At 39.6% G+C, this 23,245-nt stretch overlaps 1 protein-coding gene across 4 annotated transcripts in view; it reads right to left on the bottom strand.

Moving 5' to 3' along the window:
* The window catches only part of NUDT9 (nudix hydrolase 9), a 38,531-nt gene extending 16,249 nt beyond the window's left edge, over window positions 1-22,282 (bottom strand). The window contains exons 1-4 of one of the 4 annotated variants that reach the window (XM_025386226.1): window positions 21,856-22,282; window positions 9,119-9,358; window positions 6,010-6,105; window positions 535-621 (exon numbers count right to left, since the gene is read on the bottom strand). In XM_025386226.1, coding sequence (XP_025242011.1) covers window positions 535-621; window positions 6,010-6,105; window positions 9,119-9,358; window positions 21,856-21,962 — 530 coding nt within the window. In that variant the 5' untranslated portion in view covers window positions 21,963-22,282. The remainder of the gene's footprint in view (window positions 1-534; window positions 622-6,009; window positions 6,106-9,118; window positions 9,359-21,855) is intronic. The other 3 variants (XM_025386228.1, XM_025386230.1, XM_025386227.1) reach the window with 3 other exon arrangements.
* Between the last annotated feature and the right edge of the window lie 963 nt (window positions 22,283-23,245).

Here is a 23,245-nt window from a genome sequence, read left to right on the forward strand (position 1 = left end):
ACAGCAATGTCTTAGGCTTTCATGTTCACTCACCACTCACTCTGACTCACCCAGATCAACTTCCAGCCCTAAGAGCTCCATTCAGGGTAAGTCCCTGAAACACGTGCATGGTTTTTTATCTTTTATATTGTATTTTTACCTACTTTCCCTATGTTTAGATCTATATACACTTACAATTGTGTTACAGTTGCCTACAGTATTCAGTACAGTAACATGCTGTACAGGCTTGTCACCTAAGAGTAATAGGCTATAGCATATAGCATAGGTGTATACTACTTACTTGATTATACCTACACAACCTAGGCTTATGTAAATATACTCTATGAAGTTCGCACAACAGCAAAATCACCTAACAATGCATTTCTTAGAACGTGTCCTCATTGTTAAGCAACGCATGACTATATATACACATATATATACAAACACATACATATGCATATACACACAGGTATACATATATACACACAGCTACAGTCTGCATTTTTTCTATCACTTAGCTCTTTGCTACTGATATGTTTTTTTATTGGCTCTTACCTGGTTATAATGGGATCTGCAGCATGATTTGGGCCCCATCGCCCCAAAAGCCCCCGGCCAACCAGTCCAGTCCGTCCTGCAGGATTTCTAGAAAAACAAAAGCATAAAATCAATTGAATGTTTTCATCTTTTTAACCTGATTTGATATAACCCAAAAGAAGGGAATACAAGCAGTAAGACGGAACTAATAAGTCCTTACAAATCCAATGGTACTACCACATATCTGGTGCTGAGGTTATGTATGCCATTACATTGCTATTTAATTTTTCTTTTGTGCATGTGATATGCTTTGAACTTGAACCAGGAAGAGGTTCTCATACCCAAAGTGGTTCTACAATGTGATGATTTGTTTCAGTTTTCACCTATACTCCTAAATTCAAACTAGAACCTTCCTGCATTCTTTTGGAACACCCACATCTCTCTTCACTTTCTCATTATTCTCATTTCCTACTCTACTCTCCTACAACCCCTCCCATTAAAGTTGTTCCTGTTACATTAAGTCCATTTTTCCTCAATGGTTTCTGGATTTTTATTATCATCAATAATATATATTTGTAGTATACAATAAGGTATTAGTATTACTATTTCACAGATTTCAAGTATACTAAAATACAATTTTATAAAAATGCCAACTATTTAACCTGATGCCACAATCCAGTGTTAAAAATTTGTCAGATAAACCCATCAATATTCATGCCTGTGTCATTTTATTTCAGTAAATATCCTTTAAATGTTTAACTTTCACTATGTACTACTAAAAAAATGTTCTAACATGTAATTCTACCTAAGGGTACATATCTTTTGGCCTCCCACTATATGAAAGTAAATAAACAACTTGCCAAAATATCCCTTTCTGCCATTTTTTTTATTCTTTCTTCCCAGTGACTGTTATTAAAATTGAATGAATTTTTATATTGTTTTTGTATAGACTCAGAAATATTTCAGCAAGACTTGCAAATAGCAACAGAAAGAAAAGACAAGACAGCTGACAATAATTCTTTCCAAATTAACAGGAGGAAGGGCAGAGTGGCCAGCAACCATATATATATATATATATATATATACACACACACATTTTTTTTTTTTTTTTTTTTGAGAGGGGTCTCACTCTCATGCCCAGGCTGGAGTAAAGTGGTGTGATTATAGTTAACTGCAGCCTTTACCTCCTGGGCTCAAGTAATTCTCCTGCCTCAGCCTCCTGAATATCTGGACTACAGGTGTGCACCACCATGCCTGGCTAATTTCTTAAATTTTTTATATAGACAGGATCTCACTATGTTGCCCAGGTTGGTCTCTAACTCAAGCAGTCCTTCTGCCTTGGCCTCCCAAAGTGCTGAGAGGAGTGAGCCACTGCACCCAGCCCCCAGTATAACCTTTTCTGACCTGCATTGATTGCTCTCATATTTAAATTATTACAGTTCTTGTACTTATCAATCAACTGACCCTTGACATATTTTAGTTTTGCTGTGGTGCTTTATTTTCAGTTATAAAATATGCAAATTAAAAAATACTGCTTTTTATCTACTGGAAAATTTTATGAAATAATTTTATTGAAATGCTTCACCTGCGTGTTTGACAGTATCTATTGCATGTACCCAAATATAAGGTGAGATTTTTTTCCTCCTTAAAATTCTTTCTCAGAGAAGAGAGAACTGCTTTATATTTAAGTTCTTACAAAATCTCCTATAGGTAACTTTCTGTTATTTCACTTACGCAAAAATATGTTGAATGGTCAAGGCACATTGTTGTCATATAACCTAAATTCAAAATTTTGGGGTATAGTTTTAGAGGCCACCTGACAGAATTATTTTTAAAAAAAGGACACTATTCATCAAGACAATGGGAGAAGAAAAGGTTACAAAGAAGTTTAAGCCAGATTTAATTATTATTCCTTAGGGAAAGGTTGTGACCTCACATTTGCAAATGTTAAAGATACTTAAAGAGTAGCTTAGTGGTTCTGTTGTAGAAATAAAAACTATACAGTTACAGAACAAATAAAAAACTGATCAGTTTTATGTAGATTTCCCGTGACACTATCTCACAAATAATCAAAAATATGCTACATCTTAAGCAGCTTATTTAGAAATGAAAATGATATATTTTAACTCTGAAATTTAAATTATTTATAAAATTATTGTAAATAAATAAAACAGTTTCATGAAATATGCAAGTAGGGCCCAAATCAAATATCTAAATTAATATATTTTACCTTATAGGTAATTTAAGGTATGTGTTCCTAACTAAACTGCAATTTAAATTTTAGAATCGGCATGAGCATTTTATCAACATCTGTAAAAACCAATTAGATATTTGAATTATTAATTAGACATAAACAGATGTTAATAATTAGATATGTATTTCATTGTCACACTAAATGTTCATGTATTTATTTGGAAGAAAATGTGTTTTGGATCTTTTCTTGGGCAAATAGGAGAGCCTTATATATAGGATTGCTTTATGTTGGGGCATATTCTGCGTCATCTGAGATGATAAGACCTCTAGGGGCAGAGAGTTGTATGTTCTATAAGTTGTATCTCCAGTGACAAGCATAGTATTCTGAATATAAGAACTAAGTAAATTTGATTCTTAGGAACTTTGCCTTTAAAGAGGGTCTTAGTCAGTTTTGTACTGCTATAACAGAACACCACAGACTAGGCAATTTGTAATGAACAGAAGTTTATTGGCTCACAGTTCTGGAGGCTGGGAAGTCCGAGATCAAGGAACCAGCATCTGATGAGGGCCTTCTTGCTGCGTCATCCATGGCAGACGGGCAAAGAGACGGAGTAGAAGACTGACTCACCTTCATATAACGAACCCATTCCCAAGATAATGAGCCCAGTCTTACAATAATGGCATTAATCTATCTTTGAGGGCATACCCCTCATGGCCTAATAACCTCTCATTGGCCTCCACCTCCCAACTACTCTTGCATTGGGGTTTAAGTTTCTGATACATGCTTTTTAGGGGACACATTCAAACCATGGCAAAGACCTAACTCAAGTGTTTACTTCTTTTCTGAAGACTTTCCTGATGTCTTCTTCCTCATTGGCAGGAATTGACCACTTCCCTTGCCATTGCCACAAGACTCTAACCTTGCCCTGGACTTACTANCATGCCTGGCTAATTTTTGCATTTTTAGTAGAGACATGGTTTCACCATGTTGATCAGGCTGGTCTTGAACTCCTGACCTCATGATACACCCGCCTCAGCCTCCCAAAGTGCTGGGATTACAGGCATGAGCCACCGTGCCCGGCCTGCAACCATATTTTATTCCATGTAACCACACATCCCTGAACACAAGTGATCAAGGCCACCATTAATAGACAGGTTAGTTTGGATAGATGACCAAGACTGTAACTTGTAAACAGGAAACTGGAAAGGACACACAGATTATATTAAAACCTGAAAAGCACAGATGGTTACTTGCAAAGAGAGAGTAGTAAGCCAACAATATAGACAAAAGCATAAATGAGGCAGAGAGAGAGTCCTGATGGATTTCGAACTCCATGTTTTCCTAAAGTCAGCTGCATTTTTGCTTTGAGCTCCTTGAGACATTCCTATAGCCTTAAAATAAATTTTACTTTTGCTCAGGCAAGCTAAAGTTAGTTTCTATTAGTCAAAGAGACTTGACTAAACGAACAATCTATCTTGCATTTCCATCTATGTATCTTACCTATCTTTTCATATATTTTATCTTTTTGTAATTTTATCTATAAAAGAACCTAAGGAATCAGTCAAATGCAAGGAGAATTTGACTTAAAAAGACTCAATAACATAGAAAGATGTGTAAGTTATCACCAAAGAAAGAACTTAGCAAAACTGAAGGACCAGGTTGAGATGAGAGGAGTACTACCATTTCCTTGTCTTACAGGAACCAAGAATACAAAGTGTTAACATTTTTATAAGGTGATAACCATGATTTCAAATCTGTGATCCTTCTTTGGTTTTATTTAGTACATGCTAATTTTTACATTTCTTTCTAATATTTTAATATGATTTGGCTCTGTGACTCCACTCAAATCTCACCTCAAATTTTAATTCTCGTAAGTTGAGGGCAGAACCTGATGGGAGGTGACTGGATCATAGGGGGCAGTTTCTCCATGCTGTTCTCATGATAGTGAGTGAGTTCTCATGAGATCTGATGTTTTTTTTTGGTTTTGTTTTGTTTTTTTTGAGATGGAGTCTCGCTCTGTTGCCCAGGCTGGAGTGCAGCAGCACGATCTTGGCTCATTCCAACCTCTGCTTCCTGGGTTCAAGCAATTCTCTTGCCTCAGCCTCCCAAATAGCTGGAATTACAGGCGCCCGCCACCATGCCCAGCTAATTTCTGCATTTTTAGTAGAGACAGGATTTTGCCATATTGGCCAGGCTGGTCTCGAACTCCTGATCTCACATGATTCATCCACCTTGGCCTCCCAAAGTGCTGGGATTACAGGTGTGAGCCACTGTGCCTGGCCAATCTGATGGTTTTATAAGGGGCTTTTCCCCCTTTACTTGTTCACTCTCTGTCACCTGCTGCCATGGAAGATGTACCTTTGCTTCTCTCTTGCCTTCTGCCATGACAGTAAGTTTCTTGAGGCCTCCCCAGCCATGCAGAACTGTAAGTCAATTAAACTTCTTTCCCTTATTAATTACCCAGTCTTGGGTATGTCTTTTTTTTTTTTTTTTTTGAGACGGAGTCTCGCTCTGTCGCCTAGGCTGGAGGGCAGTGGCACAATCTCAGCTCACTGCAACCTCCACCTCCCAGGTTCAAGCAATTCTCCTCCCTCAGCCTCCTGAGTAGCTGGGATTACAGGTGCCCACCACCACGTCCGGCTAAATTTTGTATCTTTAGTAGAGATGGGGTTTCTCCATGTTGGTCAGGCTGGTCTTGAACTCCTGACCTCAGGTGATCTGCCCACCTCGGCCTCCCAAAGTGCTGGGATTACAGGCGTGAGCCACCGCACCCAGCCAGGTATGTCTTTATAGCAGTGTGAGAACAGGCTAACACATTTTTATAATATCTTCTTAAGGAAAATGGATAATTTTTTAGTTGTACAGAAAAATCATTTTTTTAAAAAATATAGAAAGACCCTTGATGTTAAATTTTGGGTTATCTTTATTTTTACTCTTACAGGTTTGGATAAATTCTTACTTTAAGATACTATACCATTTAATAAATATCTGCTGAACAATTTTCCTTTCTATTAATGTATTCAATTAATTATTTCTATTTTCAAGATAAAATTACAAAAAGATGCATTCAAACGCTGCCTCTGCCACTTGCTCGCTGTATACAAATTGCTTAGACTCTTTCCTTCAATTAAAAATTCAACTAAAAATATCCACCAACAGGGTTATTGTGCAGATTTAATTAGATCACATATATAAATAAATTTGTACAACATCTGGGTCATACAAGGATTTGATAAATATGAACTGTCTTTTCTACTTTTTGGTGACTCATTATTGCAAGATGCTCTACTCCCAGTACCTACCTTGGTCTTCCATTTTCAATCTCATACAGGCCATTCTTGCTCTTTCTCTCAACATGCCCATCCTTTTCGTTAAACTTGGGAGAAAAATTACTTTCACTGTAATGAGAATACCAATGTAAAATAAGAAATAATCATTCAAAACTACCAACAGCTTAATAATGCAAGTCAATCTGTTATCCATAGGAAGTATTTCTGAAACAGTAAATTTTTAAGGGTTAGTTTTTTTTCCACAAATCCGTCTTATTCCTTCAAAACAATTTTTAAGGGAAAAAAAAGGTTTTAACCAAAACACCATACATTACAAAGATATGTATTATTATTAAACTTATTAACCCCTCTGGGAAGGACTACCAGCAGAAGAGCTAGAGCTCCTACCACATGCTACAGAAAGGTGTATTAGCAAGAAGGAATTGTTGGTGGGCACATTATGAAAACTATTGGTTCCCATGTAATTCCAAAAATAAGATTCCTTCTGACGATGTTTCTACTATTTCAAAATAATTTAAATTTCTTCAAATGCACACTGATTAATATTTTTATCAAAGAAAACCCACGAAGCAGTGAATTTGCCCCACAAGCTGCATAATAAATATGATGTAAATTAAAAACAGACATACTATGCTGGAAATGTTCTAGATTTTGATCTGGGCAGTGGTTACAGAGCTTTGTAAATGTAAAACTTTACTGAGCTGCACACCTTCACATGTAAGAAATGTGCACTTTACAGCCGGGCACGGTGGCTCACGCCTGTAAGCCCAGCACTTTGGGAGGCCGAGGTGGGCAGATCACGAGGTCAGGAGATCGAGACCATCCTGGCTAACATGGTGAAACCCCATCTCTAATAAAAAAATACAAAAAAAATAAAGAAATGTGCACTTTAATATATTTATATCATGCCACAACAAAAAAATTTTTATGTTTTATTTATTTCTTCTTTTTATTTTTGAAATGGAGTCTTTTTTCTGTCGCCCAGGCTGGAGTGCAATAGCACTATCTTGGTTCACTGCAACCTCCACCACCCAGGTTCAAGCGAATCTCCTGCCTCAGCCTGCCGAGTAGCTGGGACTACAGGAACATGCCACCATACCCGGCTAGTTTTTTATATTTTTAAATATAAATATATTTTATAAACAGAATATGTATTATATATATATAAATAATACATTTTATATTTTTAAAATATAAAAAATTAACCGGGTGTGGTGGCACGTTCCTGTGTTCCCAGCTACTCGGCAGGCTGAGGGTTTCATCATGTTGGCCAAGCTGGTCTCAAACTCCTGACCTCAAGGGATCCGCCCACCTCAGCCTCCCAAAGTGCTGGGATCACAGGCGCGAGCCACTGTGCCCGGCCCAACAAAAAATTTTGTAAACAGACATAACTAAACTACTCTCCTCACCACTATAAAATCCCTGCCATAATTGCACTGACAGTGAATAAAGAGTTATGTAGCACTGGATAGTTCATGGGCAGTTCTGACACAGATTTCACTTTTTTCTTGCTTTAAAGCCAGTGAGTGAGCAAAGAAATATCTGTGGGTTGGGGAATAATTTCCAACTTCAACGATCCATACATTTTCTTAAGACTTCTAACCAATCTGCCATCTAACATGCAAATAAAAAGAATTAAATGATAAAAACCATGAAATTATATAAAACCAGAGTTGCAATGCCTTTGGGACTCTAGAGAGTCACCCCTTTAAAAAAATCACCAGGCATGCTGGCTCACGCCTGTGACACCAGCACTTTGGCAAGCCAAGGCAGAAGGATCACTTGAGCTCAGGAGTTCGAGACCAGATTGGACAATAATACTGTGAGAACTCATCTCTGCTAAAAATTTAAAAGTTAGCCAGGCATGGTGGCACACACCTGTAGTCCCAGCTGCTCTGGAGGCTGAAGTGGGAGGATCACTTGAGCCCAGGAGATCAAGGCTGCAGTGAGCTATGATCACACCACTGCACTCCACCCTGGGTTAGAAAAGGAACATAAAGGGGTGGGAAAAATGGGGAGATATTGGTCAAAGGGTATAAAGTTTCAGTTATGCAAAATGAGTAAGTTCTAGAGATCTAATTTACAGTGTGGTGACTACAGTTAATAATATTGTTCTTGTCCAGCCTGGACAAAACAGTGAGACCCCATCTCTACTTAAAAAAAAAGTAAAATAAAATTAGCCAAGTATGGTGGAATATGCCCATAGTCCTAGCTACTCAGGTGGCTAAGACAGGAGAATCACCTGAGCCCTGGAGTTGAAGGTTAGAGCAAGCTATGATCACATCACTGTACTCCAGCCTGGGTGAAGTACAGTCTCAAAAATAGAGAGAGCACCAGTCTCAAAAATAGTAATAATACAGTATTGTATACTTGAAACTTGCTGAGAGTAGATCTCAACTGTTCTCACTACACACAAAAAAAACGTAGCCATGTAAGATTATTTTAAATGGCTTGATTGTGGTAATCACTTCAAAATGTATATGCATGTCAAAATATCACATTGTACACTTTATATATAGTTATTTGCCAATCATACATCAATAAAGCTGGAAAAAATAAAAGAAACAAACACAAAATGTTAATCAATGCGGCACTTCTATGAATTTAGTGAGAGCCCTTTCTCTCTCATTCTTCCCCTCTCTCTCCCCTTTATCCATCCCTCTTCTATTTTTTCACACTGGTTTATCATCATCCTGTTCTTAGTAACCTGGAAAATTTGCTGAAAAATACTTTCACAAGTCTAGTTATATTGGAAAACAACCACAAAAGATATTCTATTGATAACCCAAACAGAACACATGAAAACAAGTACCATCAGCTGTTATTTCAAAACAAATATAATAGTACCAGCTGTTATTTCATAACACATAGCTGATGCTATTTGTTATTTCAAATCAAAACAGATTTAACTATTTGGAATTATCCTCCTAAAACCCCCAAAAGAATTTAAAAAATGAACTGTTTATCTTTGGCAAGAATTCAAGCAAATGTGGAAACTAAGTTATAACACAGCTAAGCATAGATTGAAATTATTTTCAGGTGTCAAAAAGATACTTTGCAAATAAAACCATTAACTTCTCTAAAAGTCTTACTCCCAGCTAATGCTGTCTTATTTGCTCACCTGATCTGAGGATCTGCCCACCTGGGTCCAGCCAAGACAGAGACTGCAGTGTATTCCACAGGGTTATAGTCCTGCCACTCAACAAGCCAGCCCACTTTCTCATTAGGAACCTGGCTTCGTTCAACTTTTGAACCTGGGTAAGGAGACGTCCGAGCCTTATTGTGGGAATTCTCTTTGGAACCATTAGAACCAGACATGACGTTGGTATTAAGATGAAACCAACAAGATGAAAACGAGTTTCTGGGGGAGAAAAAGAAAAAACATTTTACATAAATACCAAAAATATATTAATTAAAGAACCTAGGCCGGGTGTGGCGGCTTATGCCTGTAATCCCAGTACTTTGGGAGGCCGAGGTGGATCACCTGAGGTTAGGAGTTCAAGACCAGCCTGACCAACATGGTGAAATGCCATCTCTTCTAAAAAGACAAAATTAGCCAGGCATGGTGGCATATGCCTGTAATCCCAGCTACTTGGGAGGTTGAGGCAAGAGAATCGCTTGAACCCAGAAGGCAGAGATTGCAGTGAGCCAACATCGCACCATTGCACTCCAACCTGGGCAACAAGAGCAAAAACTCCATCTCAAAAAAAAAAAAACAAAAGAAAAAGAACCTAATTCAAAGACCCAAAAACATACTTCCCAATTTCAAAAACCTTTAAGTATCAGAAAATTCAAATATGATGCGTATTAGTCTAAAAGTCCAACATCTATGAGAGATTATTTTCAAATATACATTTTTTTAACATATAGCTAAATCTTATTAGTTGGAACCCACTCACTGAATTTATTTTAGGCAAAAAAAAAAAAAAAAAAGACACAAGCTTACTTGTGTGTTATCTGTTGTAGAAGGGGAAGTTTGTTATGAAAACTCAAACCATAAAAACAAATGCAGGCCCGGCGTGGTGGCTCATATCTGTAATCCCAGCACTTTGGGAGGCCGAGGTGGGCAGACCACTTGAGGTCAGGAGTTCGAGACCAGCCCGCTCAACATGGTGAAACCCTGTCTCTACTAAAAAATACAAAAATTAGCCAAGTGTGGTGGTGCACACCTGTAATCCCAGCTACTGGGGAGGCTGGGGCAGGAGAATCGCTTGAATCCAGGAGGTAGAGGTTGCAGTGAGCCGAGATTGTGCCACTGCACTCCAGCCTGGGCAACAGAGCGAGACTCCATCTCAAAAAACAAAAAGTATAAAAGAAAATCATTTAAAGTCTATGTGAAGGAATGCATTTTTTAAAAATCATCTATAATATACACGTAAAACGTATGGCAAAAATGGTTCAAAGGAAAAATGGGAAAATAGAAATTAAATACTGAAAAATTCTTACACTGAAAACGAACTAATGTAATATAATCTGAAGGTAGACTATGGTAAATACACAAATTGTAACCTGTAGAGCAAAATTTAAATAAAATATACAGGCATGAAATAATTGGAGAGCATATGCAAAAGAAAAACCAACCAACCTTCACCCTAACCACACAGCATATACAAAAAAATTTTTCATATCTCATCTTGCCTAAAAAGTTAAATGGCTTCTCATTATCCTTAAAATAAAATACGAATTCTTGATGACCTTAAATTAGGACATCTAAAGTAGGAAAGGAGATTCTGAGGACATGGTAAAACTATGATAGCTCCTTTCCCCTGCTCTCACAATACCAGTCAGTTTGACCTTCTTAAGACAAATGATTGACGGGGCAAACATCCACCTGACCAAGGTTGTGGAATAAGTCAACTGCATGTGCCTCCTGATCTCATACAGTGAGAAGTACACAACAATCATTTGAGGTATTTCTGCCAAAAATATATGACATGAATCTGGACATTAGGAAACACAGGACAGACCCGGGTTAAGAGACATCTTACAGAATAAAGGTGTGTACTCTCTAAATTGGTAAGGTCATGAAAGATAGAGAAAAGTACAGGAACTCTTCTAGATAGATCAAGACTAAAAAGACATGACAATGAGAAGCAATCAGTGATCCTGGATGGGCTGATAACCATAAAAGAAAAAGTAAACATTGCAGGATAGGTAGTAAAGTTTGAATGGGGTTGTATAATTTTAAAAGGCGAATTTTTTAAAAGTATCTATTTACTCCCAACAAAGAAAAACCCAGGACCAGATGTCTTTACTGATAAATTCTACCAAACATTTAAAGAAGAATCAACACCAATATTCCCTCAACTCTTCCAAAAACCTGAAGAGGAACTAAACACTTCCAAACTCACTCTATGAGGCCAGCATTATCCTGATACTAAAGCTTGACAAAGACACTATTAAAAAAAAACTACAAACGAGAATCTTTGATTAATACTGATGTGAAAATCCTCAACAAAATAATAACAAACAGAATTCAACAGCACATGAAAAGGATTATACACCATGACCAAGGGAGACATTCCCGGAATGCAATGATGGTTCCACATAATGAAAATCAATCAACATAATGTACCACATTAACAAAACTTTTTTAAAAAACACAATCCTCTTGATTGATGCAGAAAATTTATCTAACAAAATTCAACACCCTTTCATGATTTAAAAATATTCAACAAACTAGCAATAGAAGGAAATTACCTCAACATAATAAAGGCCATATATGAAAAGCCCACAGCTAATGGTGTAAAGGTGAAATACTGAAAGTTTTTCCTCTAAGATCAGGAACAAGACAAGGATGTTCACTTTATTTAATATAATACTGGAAGTTCTAGCCAGAGCAATTAGGAAAGAAAAAGAAGTTCCGGCCAGAACAATTAGGAAATGAAAGAAAGGAAAAGGCATCCAAATTGGAAAGGAAGAAGTAAAACTGGTTGAGCATTCCTAATCCAAAAATCCAAAATCAGAAATTTTTTGATTGCTGATATGATGCCACAGATAGAAATTCCACACCTCGCTTCATGTTGATGGGTCACACCAAAATTGTTTCAGGCACAAGTTTAAAATATTGTATAAAATTATCTCCAGGCTACCTGTTTAAAGTATATATGAAACATATATGAATTTCACGTTTAGACTTGAGTCCCATCTCCAAGACATCTCATCATGTGTATGTAAATATTCCAAAACCTGAAATCCAAAACGCTCTGGTCCCAAGCATTTTAGATAAGGGATACTCAACCTGTATTTACACATTGCGTGATATTTTATGTAGAAAACCCAAGATAATTTACGAAAAAACTGTTAGAACTAATAAATGAATTCAGCAAAGTTGCAAGGTATGAAATCAACACACAAAAATGGTTACATTAAAAAACACTAACAGGCTGGGTACGCTGGCTCATGCCCGTAATCCCAGCACTTTGGAAGGCAGAGGTGAGTTTGAGACCAGTCCAGCCAACATGGTGAAACCCTGTCTCTACTAAAAATACAAAAATTAGCTGGGTGTGTGGTGCATGCCTGTAATCCCAGCTACTCAAGAAGCTGAGGCAGGAGAATCGCTTGAACGCTGGAGGCAGATGTTGCAGTAAGTTGAGATCGAGACTCTATCTCAAAAACAAACAAACAAAGCACTAATAATTAACAATCCAAAAGGAATATTAAGAAAACAATTCTACTTACAATAGCATCAAAAAGAATAAAATACTTAGGAATAAACTTAAGGAAGCAAAACTTTTATATACACTGAACACTACAAAATATTGCTAAAAGAAGTTAAAGACACCAACAAATAAAAAGACATCCTGTGTTCATTGACTGGAAGAAAATATTGTTAAGATGTCAATACTACTCAGTTATCTACAGATCCAATGCAATCTCTGCCAAAATCCCAATGATGTTTTTCCAGAAACAGAAAACTCTACCTTAAAATTTATATGGAATCTCAAGGAACCCCAAATAGCCAAGACAATCTTGAAAGGGAAAAACAAAGTTCAAGGTCTCACACTGACTACACAGCTATAGCAATCACAACACTGAGATACTGGCATACAGAATCCTCGTAATAATTTCTGACAAAGGTACCAGGATCATTTCAACAGGCAAAGGGCGGTCTTTTCAACAAACGGTGCTAGGAAAATTGGATATTCATATGCAAAAGTAGTATGAAGTTTGACTCTTACCTTACACCATATAAAAATATTAACTAAAAATGGGTCAAAGACCTACACATACGACCTAAAATGATCAAAATCTTAGAGGAACACATGCTGACAAAATTTCATGACACTGGATTTGGCAATGAGTTTCTGGATATGACACCAGAAGTACAAGCAACAAGAGAAAAAATAGATAAGTTGGACTACATATTACACCAAAATGAAAAACTTCTGGGTATCAAAAGACACAATCAAGAGTGAAAAAGCAACCCATGGAACAGGAGAAGATACTTGTGAATCACATGTCTGATAAGGGGTTGGTTATATCCAGAATACAGAAAGAACTCCTACACACAACAACAATAAAACAACCCAATTAAAAAATGGGCAAAGGACTCCAATAGACATTTCTCCAAAAAGGATATACAAATGGCCAATAAGCACATGGAAAGATGCTCAATATCACTAATTATTAGACAAAAGCAAGTCAAAACCTCAATGAGATACTGCCTCAGACCCATTAGAATTACCACTATCAAAAAAAAATACAGAAAATAAGTATTGGCAAGGATGTGGAGAAATTTACTTGCTAATAAAAACAATGACATCAAACAATTTGTATTTCCATAAGGTATTGCTGAAAAAAGATTCAGTAAAGTGCTATAATACGATACTATTTTTATAAAGCAAGGACATAAAAAATAAGTAAGTACATACATTTTGGTGCATGTATATAATGTATTAGTTTTCTATTGAAGCCATAACAAATCACCACAAATTCAACGACTTAATACAAATTCATTCTCTTACAGTTTTGTAGGTTAGAAGTCCAACAAAGGTCTCACTGGGCTAAAGGCAATTTACCAGCAGGGCTGCATTCCTTTCTGGAGACTCAAGAGTTAAAAATTCATTCGCCTCCCTTTCCCAGCTTCTAGAGGGAATCCCTATTCCATCTGCATTCTGTGGCTCATGGCCCCCTTCCATCATCTTCAAAGCCAGCAACATAGAATCTCTCTCTGACCATTCATTAGTAGTCATATCTTTGATCACGGCCAGGTCATTTTTTAAGGACTCTCAATTACATCAGGTGCGCCTTCCAGGATGCTCTCCCCATCTCAAAGTCCTTAACCTTCATCACATCTGTACTCTCTTTTGCTATGTAAGGCAACATATACACAGGTTCCAGGTATTAGGATGCATGCATACTTGGGGGGCCATTATTCTGCTTACCACAAATGTCTATACTATTTATTATATAAGCATATATAGAAGAATCCACATAATCAGGTTCTTAACATAAGCTAGGAAATAAGGGGTGATGTGAATAGACGCAGAAGCAAATAGGAAGAGGGAAAAGGAAGGAAGAAGAAGAAAAAGGAAAGGGAGGGGTAACGGGGAGTAGAAGAGAGAAGAAAAAGAGGATGGGGGGAAAGAAGAGAGAGTGGCAAAGATGCGGAGGAAAAGGGGAGAGAGAAAAGGAGAAAAGGAAAGGGAGTTGCAAGAAAGGATAAGCAAAAAAGAGAAAAACAGATTTAAAAAAAAAAGGATAAGAAATAAAACGGAAGAAAAAGGAGAAAAGGAAACAAGGAAAAAAAGAGAAGGAAAAAAGACTCCCAAACATACCAAATAAAGTGAGGTATGCCTGATCAAATTTATGCAATTAGGGAAAATTACATAATTATATATATATACAAAAAGAAACTTATCAGTGGGGCATGCTGGCTCACGTCTGTAATCCCGACACTTTGGGAGGCCAAGGCAGGAGGACTGCTTGAAGCTGGAAGTTCAAGACCACCCTAGGTGAGATAGTGAGACCCTTATCTCTACAAAAAATTTTAAAAGTTAGCCAGGCATGCTGGTACGTGCCTGTAGTTGCTGCTACTCAGGAAGCTGAGGTGGGAGGATCTCCTGAGTCCAGGAGGTTAAGGCTGCAGTGAACCATGGGCAACATAATGAGATCCTGACTCATTAAAAAAATAAGAAACCCTTTTTTTTTTTTAATTAAAATTCTTAACCTGACTTACAAGAACTGCCTACTAGACTTCCTCCTGGTCCCTCTTCAGTGTATACAGTGTATATATGTACCTACCATTAGGTATCATACACAAGTTTCACTGCCCTAAAGGCAGTGAATTTTATGTGTACAATTCCGTAACAGTTGATGCGTGTCATTATACATTTGTCCAAACCATAAAGTACGAGACCAAGAGTAAACCCTGATATAAACTACAGGACTTTGGGTGACAAAGCGTCAATGTAGGTTCGATTGTAACAAACGTATGGCTCCGTGGCTCTGTGGGGATGCTGACGATGAGGGAGGCTAAAGTCCTCTGTGCTACCCCAATTCATCCAACTCCTGATCTTTTTACTGTCTCCACAGTTATGCCTTCAAGAATGCCATACAGTTGGCATCATACAGCCTTCCTTCAGTTAATAATATGCATTTAAGATTCCTCCATGTCTTTTCATGGCTCGATAGCTCATTTCTTCTTAGCACTAAATAGTATCCCATTGGCTGGATGTACCGCAGTTTATTTACCCATTCACCTATTGAAGAACATCTTGGCTGCTTCTAAGTTTTGGCAGTTATGAATAAAACTGCTATAAACATTTGTGTGCAGGTTTTTGTGTGGACATAAATTTTCAGTCCATTGGGTAAATACCAGAGTGTGACTGCTGCATTATGAGTGTTGAGTTCTGTAAGAAACTGCCAAACTGTCAGTTGGATTTTTAACTGGTTTCATTCTTTCCTATTTTTGTGCGTCTACAGTTTTACGTACTATTCAAGCTATTCTCTTTCATCACATTTAAAGACTGTGAAACAATTACTATTTCATTTTACACTCACTTTACATCTGTAAAGTGTTGTAAAACACCCCAAAATCGGGAAACCCTAACCAATAAAGAAGTGAATATCCCCAGACGGGCTGAAAACTAGTGTAAGGTGAGCAAATATCTGATTTGTGACTAACTTTATTAAAAGCGGTAGGTTCATTCACTTCCATGCTGTGACGACTGTCTTGCTTCAGCTGCCACAGTTTAGGTAATGTACATAATGAATATTCTGAAAATAAAGAGTCCCTCCCTCACCTTAAACCCATACTCAATAAAAAATGAATACATATATGAAACACATTTATCAAAATTAGCAGACTTCAGGTGTTTTAAAAAGCAAAATTTTAACATATGGAACCCTAATCTCTAACTGAACTCTATTACAGAATGAGTTATGTTTCACGGTTTGGGAGTAGGGCAAGAAAAAAGTTAGGGCCATTAATTAAATACCCAACAGTAAACACTAATCCTGTTCCACTCCATCCCACCCAAGTACCAAAAATGTTTAAATAACTTAAGGCTCTTTGTTCCCTGATTTAGCAATAAAATGTTTATGGAATTCCACCACCCTACCTACTTGACAAGACAGACTTACACACTGGATTATTTACTTTTCTAAAACAAATTTAATTGTGCAAGAGCAAAAATTCAGACTATACATCTTATCACATCAAGAAGTGTTAACACTGCTTAGTGTTAACATCTAAATATGCTATTTAAATGTGATACACTGTAAGGTAACAGAAAAAAGAATACTTGTAATATACACACACACAGCCTAGACCTTTGTATTGTATTACTGAACAAGTGCAAGAAATATATTTGGCCTAGCAAATGGAAACTAAGTAATTGACAAAGTTCATTTACATGGCAAAAACCAGTTCTTAAGACTCGTAAACTTTAAAAAATGCAATACTGACATGGTGCTTTGAAATAAAGAAAATCTGCAACAATCATATTGTCATAACCACAGATAAATACAGACAGTGATTGCTATGTGCAAGACGCTGTTCTAAGCACTGTAAATTAACTCACTTGATCCTCACAACTGAGTTCAGTTACTTTTTTTTTTCTTAACCTTTTTTTTTTTTTGAGACAGGGCCTCACTCTGTTACCCAGGCTGGCGTGCATTGGTACAATCATGGCTCACTGCAGTCTCGACCTCCCAGGCTCAAGCAATCCTCCTGCCTCAGTCTCCAGAGTAGCTGGGACTACAGGCATGTGCTATCACACCTGGCTTTTTTTTTTTTTCTTTTGGTTTCGTTTTGTCTTTTTGTTGAGGGAGCGGTTTGGTAAATCAGGTAGGCTCAGAGACTCCCAATTTTGTTTATTTCTTGTAGAGATGGGGTCTCACTGTATGTTGCCCAGGCTGGTCTTGAACTCCTAGGCCCAAGCAATGTTCCTGCCTCGGACTTCCAAAGTGCTGAGATTACAGGTGTGAGCCTCCACACCAGGCCATATTATCTTTTTTCCTTTTTTTTTTTTTTTCAAAGAAATAAGAACATTAAGGCCAGGTGCAGTGGCTCACACCTGTAATCCCAGCACTTTGGGAGGCTGAGGCAGGAGGATCGCAAGGTCAGGAATTTGAGAACAGCCTGGCCAACATAGTGAAACCCAGTCTCTACTAAAAATACAAAAAAATTAGCCAGGCATGGTAGCAGTCACCTGTAATCCTAGCTACTCAGGAGGCTGAGGCAGGAGAATCACTTGAACCTGGGAGGCGAAAGTTGCAGAGAGCCAAGATTGTGCCACTGCACATCAGCCAGGGCGACAGTGCGAGACTCCATCTCAAAAAAAAAAAAAAAAAAAAAGGAAATAAGAACATTAAGAACCAGAGAGGTAAATAAGTTTACCAAGGTCACACAATTGAGTAGAAATCAGGATCCAAACATAGGCAAGCTGTCTTAGAATTCCAGGCTCTTAACACTATGCTTTACTATCTCTATTTCATTTTTAGTTCATTCATGTGTTTTATGTATTCACAGGAATAAAACAATGTTCTACACACGTGACCCCAACAGATCCTTCCGGAAGATTTATATGTTGTGCTATTTAAAAGCATTCACCACATCTTTGTAATATAATACCTTTTTTCTAGAAAACCTACACTTGATGACTGGGAGCAGTGTCTCACACCTATAATCCCAGCTCTTTAGGAGGCCAAAGCAGGAGGATCACTGGAGCCCAATAGTTTGACACCAGCCTGGGCAACATAGGGAGACCCACCTCTACAAAAAAAAATAAATAAATTTTTAATTAGCCAGGCATGGTAGCACACACGAGTAGTACCAGATACTTAGGATGCTGAGTTGGGATAATCATTTGAGCCCAGGAGGTTGAGACTGTAGTGAGTCATGATCACACTACTGCACTCCAGCCTAGGTGACAGAGCAAGAAAAAAAGGAAATGAACATTTGAAACCTTCTAGTAATCACAAAAACTAAGTGCAAAACTGTCATTTTCTGGGTTTTTCCAAATTATCAAAGATTGGTAAAATTCCTTTTTTTTTTTTTTTTTAAAGACAGGATCTCGGCCAGGCATGGGGGCTCCCACCTGTAATCCCCGGCACTTTGGGAGGCAGAGGCGGAGAGATTACCTGAGGTCAGGAGTTCGAAACCAGCCTAGCCAACATAGTGAAACCCCATCTCTACTAAAAATATAAAACTTAGCCAGGCATGGTGACAGGCGCCTGTAAACCCAGCTACTCGGGAGGCTGGGGCAGGAGAATCGCTTAAACCTGGGAGGTGGAGGTTGCAGTGAGTGGAGATCGTGCCACTGCACTCCAGCCTGGGTGACAAGAGTGAGACTCCATCTCAAAAACAAAAAAAAAAGGAAAAGAACATTAGGGACAGGGTCTTGCTCTGTCACTCCGGCTGGAATGCAGAGATGCAATCACAGTTTACCACAGCCTCAAACTCAACTCCTGAGCTCAAGCAATCCTACTGATCACTTAGTAGTCTCTGAGCCTACTCTGCTCCTATGATAGTGAGGACTACACATGCATGCCACCAGGCCCAGTTAATTTTTTTTTTTTTAGAGACAAGGGTCTTGCTAAGTTGCCTAGACTGGTCTCAAACTCCTGGCCTCACACGATCCTCCTGCCTCAGCCTCCCAAAGCACTGGGATTACAGGTGTTAACCATGGTGGCTGGCTGTAAAACTTTTCTTCTTGGCCGGGCGCGGTGGCTCACGCCTGTAATCTCAGCACTTTGGGAGGCCGAGGCGGGCAGATCACGAGGTCAGGACATCGAGACCATCCTGGCTAACACAGTGAAACCCCGTCTCTACTAAAGAATACAAAAAATTAGCCGGGCGTAGTGGCGAGCGCCTATAGTCCCAGCTGCTCGGGAGGCTGAGGCAGGAGAATGGCGTGAACCCAGGAGGTGGAGGTTGCAGTGAGCTGAGATTGTGCCACTGCACCCCAGCCTGGGCGACAGACCAAGACTCCGTCTCAAAAAAAACAAAAAAAAAAAAAAAAAAAACTTTTCTTTGTTTTTCTTAAGACATTGTATCACTCTGTCACCCAGAATGGAATGCAGTGGCATGATCTCAGCTCACTGCAACCTCCTACCTCCCCGGCTCAAGCTATTCTGCCATATTAGTTACCAGGTACGTGGCACATTTGTTAACTGTTGGCTTTTTCTTTAAAGCCAGTACAGTCTCTGGTTCTGGATATACCTGCCTCATCTAGGGTTCCCAGAGTTATAAAAACAAAGAATAATTGCCAAGCAAGTTTACACTGTTCTGCTGGCATCTAACAAAAAAAGCATTAGAGATTTCCAGAGAGCACATACGTGTATTCCTTCCTTCCTTAAATCCCACTGGAAGAAAATAAAGATAAAGGGAAATAAAATCCATACCAGGAGAAGGAATAAATGCCACCAGTGAATGACAGATGTTAACCAACTTCAGGAAGATGAAAAGTAGCTGGAATACTGACCTTCAAACCAGAGTAGGGCAAAGTAAATTTAAAAATATGCACCAAGAACAGGCGTGGTGGCTCACGACTGTAATCCCAGCAATTTGGGAGGCTGAGACGGGCAGATCACGGGGTCAGAAGTTCAAGACCAGATCAGCCTAACCAAGGTAGTGAAATCCCGTCTCTACTAAAAAATACAAAACAATTAGCTGGGCATGGTGGCGCGCGCCTTTACTCCCAGCTACTGAAGAGGTTGAGGCAGAAGAATCCCTTGAACCCAGGAGGCAGAGGTTACAGTGAGCCGAGATCGCAACACTGCGCTCCAGCCTGGGCGACAGAGTGAAACTCCGTCCAAAAAAAAAAAAAAAAAAAAAAAACACCAAAGGATTAGGGGGAGATGCTATTCCTACAAGCTGAGCCGAGTTAGAGGTTTCAAGCTTGAAGTCAGTGGGCCCAAAGGTCATAAATTGGCAGCGGGACAAAAACCATGGAAATCACTCAGTCCTCCTCCCTCCCCACTCTCCAAGCAAAAACTCCAAAATAGTTATGTTTGTCTCCAAGATAAAGTCAAAAGTTTTTTAGAAATGAAGGGGTAGGACCCCTACTGTGAATACTGCTGTTAAGAGTACACAGCAGAAACTTAGGCTTAATAATTTTACAGTTTGGCTGGGCGCGGTGGCTCAAGCCTGTAATCCCAGCACTTTGGGAGGCCGAGATGGGCGGATCACAAGGTCAGGAGATCGAGACCATCCTGGCTAACACAGTGAAACCCCGTCTCTAGTAAAAATACGAAAAAATAGCCGGGCATGGTGGTGGGCGCCTGTAGTCCCAGCTACTCGGGAGGCTGAGGCGGGAGAATGGCGTGAACCCGGGAGGCGGAGCTTGCAGTGAGCGGAGATCCAGCCACTGCACCCCAGCCTGGGCGACAGAGCGAGACTCCGTCTCAAAAAAAAAAATAATAATAATAATAATAATTTTACAGTTCACACTGAGGAAACAAAGTTAAACAGCTATATTCAGCGGAGAAGCTGCTCCTCCACTACTGTAAAGCCTGAAGCAAAAGGCAGGTTCCCAGCCTATCCGTCTGGTACCTGCTCACATGCCCTCAACTGAAACCTTCCTATCTAGGCGACCTGGTACAAAAAGCCACAAGTCAATTAGCAACCCGTGTACTGAAAACAAGACCTATCACTCACATTAACCAAAATATAGACAGATGCCCATCAGACGTTGGAGAAAAAGCAACAGAAGGAAACAGGCCCAAAAAGACACAGAACTATTGACCAACAGTAAACAGATCCAGGAAACAGAGTTTTTTTTCAATTATCATCTTTGTAGATTCAAGAGACTTTTAATATCTATAAGTAAGAAAAGGCTGCTGCACCTAGGACCCTGTGTTTACTAACTCAAAGAATAAAAACTGGAGAAGGAAAGAACAGAAGGAGGTAGTCTAAGACACCATAAATCCCTAAATTTATCCACAATAGACAAATTAAAAAAAAAAAAAAGGAGGTAGATAGCAAATATATTATCTACCCTGGAAAGGGGGTGGGGGAATAGTGATTTCACTTTTCATTTTACATCATTTTCAAGCTGTTTTAACTATGTACATATATTAATTCTAATAACAATGTTTTAAGTATTAACCATAAAAAAAAATGGCACGGGACACCACCACCCCAAACAAGTGCTATTTAAACTCTCTCGTGACACTAACAAAGATTTACGGAGGATGGCAAATTTCAAAATAAGAGATCAAAAAGGGTCTCTGCCACTCGTTTTCCTCAAAAGCTAGATAAAACATTTTAGAGCCTTTTTGAAAACTTGCATATGACTAGAAAAACCCGGCAGACAAAGCAAAGCCTACAGAATACGCCGGAAATAAAGGTGGTTCCCACCCCAACTCAGGGTCTAGGGCAAATGAGCCGGCAGTAGGAGGGTGCAATACCTGAACGCAGGGATGCCGCGGCAGCCAGGGGACTTGACAGTCACAGAGGCCAAGGCCACAGAGAGAGACACTGCAGCTAAAGCCCTTCCCAGGAGGCGTCCGGCCATCAGCGCCCCGAGGGCGGCTTCGCGATGCCAGGTTGCTCTTAGTTGGTGCCTCCGCCTCCCCACAACCCACAGCTCCGAGTCCCGGCCCCCCGTATCTAGTGGGCACTAGGACCCGGCTGCCGTTGGGTTCCCGAACGGGAGTAGCTGTGCCTACCTATAAATCACAAATCAAGAGCCCTCCCACGCTAGAGTCCAAGTCTTTACCCAGTGCATCGAGAAAAATCCAGACCAGCACCTGACGCACAGCGCCAGCTGCCGGAGGAACCGCAACCAATGACGTCGTAACTTTCTGGCTGCGTAATGGCGCTTTACGGCCGCGCCGCAAAGCAAAGGTCGTGCGTTGTCGGCTTCGTAGCGCCCTCGGTCTCCGACTTCCCAGAGTTCTCAGTCTGCGCAGGCGTCCTTGGAGCCGAAGGGAACTACCAAGAAAGTACCAGAGGAAAGGAAACGTCTAACAGACGAGGAACTGGAAGGGGAATAAGTGGGAAAGAAGCAAAGGGGTTTGAGAGAGACTTGTTGCCCTGGGGTTTGTTTGTTTGTTTGCTTTTTGAGACAAGAGGCTGGCTCTGTCGCCCCGGCTGGAGTGCAGGGGCGCGATGTCCCCTCGTTTCCGCCCCAACCACCTGGGCTTAAGCGAGTCTCCTGTCTCAGCCCCCGACGTCGCTGGGACTACAGGCACACACCGCCATACCTGGCTAATTTTTGTATGTTTTGTAGAGACAGATTTTTGCCGTGTTGCCCAGGCTGGTCTCCAACTCTCAAGCTCAAACAATCCAAGTGCCCTGGCCTCCTCACAGGCGTGAGTCAACGCGCCTGGCCCCGCCCTGGTTTTTTAAGGCAGTAAGTTGTTGCGGAACCACGCTAAATATCTTAGCCATATTTTGAATAGTACTTGGTTATGGGAATGAAACCGTCTTTGCAAAATTATAACTGATTTGGGAGGCCGAGGCCGGATTACTTGCGGTCAGGAGTTCAAGACCAGCCTGGCCAACGTGGTGAAACCGCCTCTCTACTAAAAATACAAAACTTAGCTGGGCATGGTGGCGCACGCCTGTAGTCCCAGCTACTCAGGAGGCTGAACAGCAGGAGAATCGCTTGTACCCGGGAGGCGGAGGTTGCAGTGAGCCCACGTCACACCACTGCACACCAGCCTGGGCGACCAGAGAAATTATATCTTAAAAAAAAAAAAACACTCTGCTCCCTGAATGCTCAGGGAGACTGATTTGAGTAATAATAAAACTCCGGTCTCCCACACAGCCGGCTCTGCCTGAATTACTTTTTCT

The sequence above is a fragment of the Theropithecus gelada genome, chromosome 5, assembly GCF_003255815.1.
Source record: "Theropithecus gelada isolate Dixy chromosome 5, Tgel_1.0, whole genome shotgun sequence".
Lineage (NCBI taxonomy): Eukaryota > Metazoa > Chordata > Mammalia > Primates > Cercopithecidae > Theropithecus > Theropithecus gelada.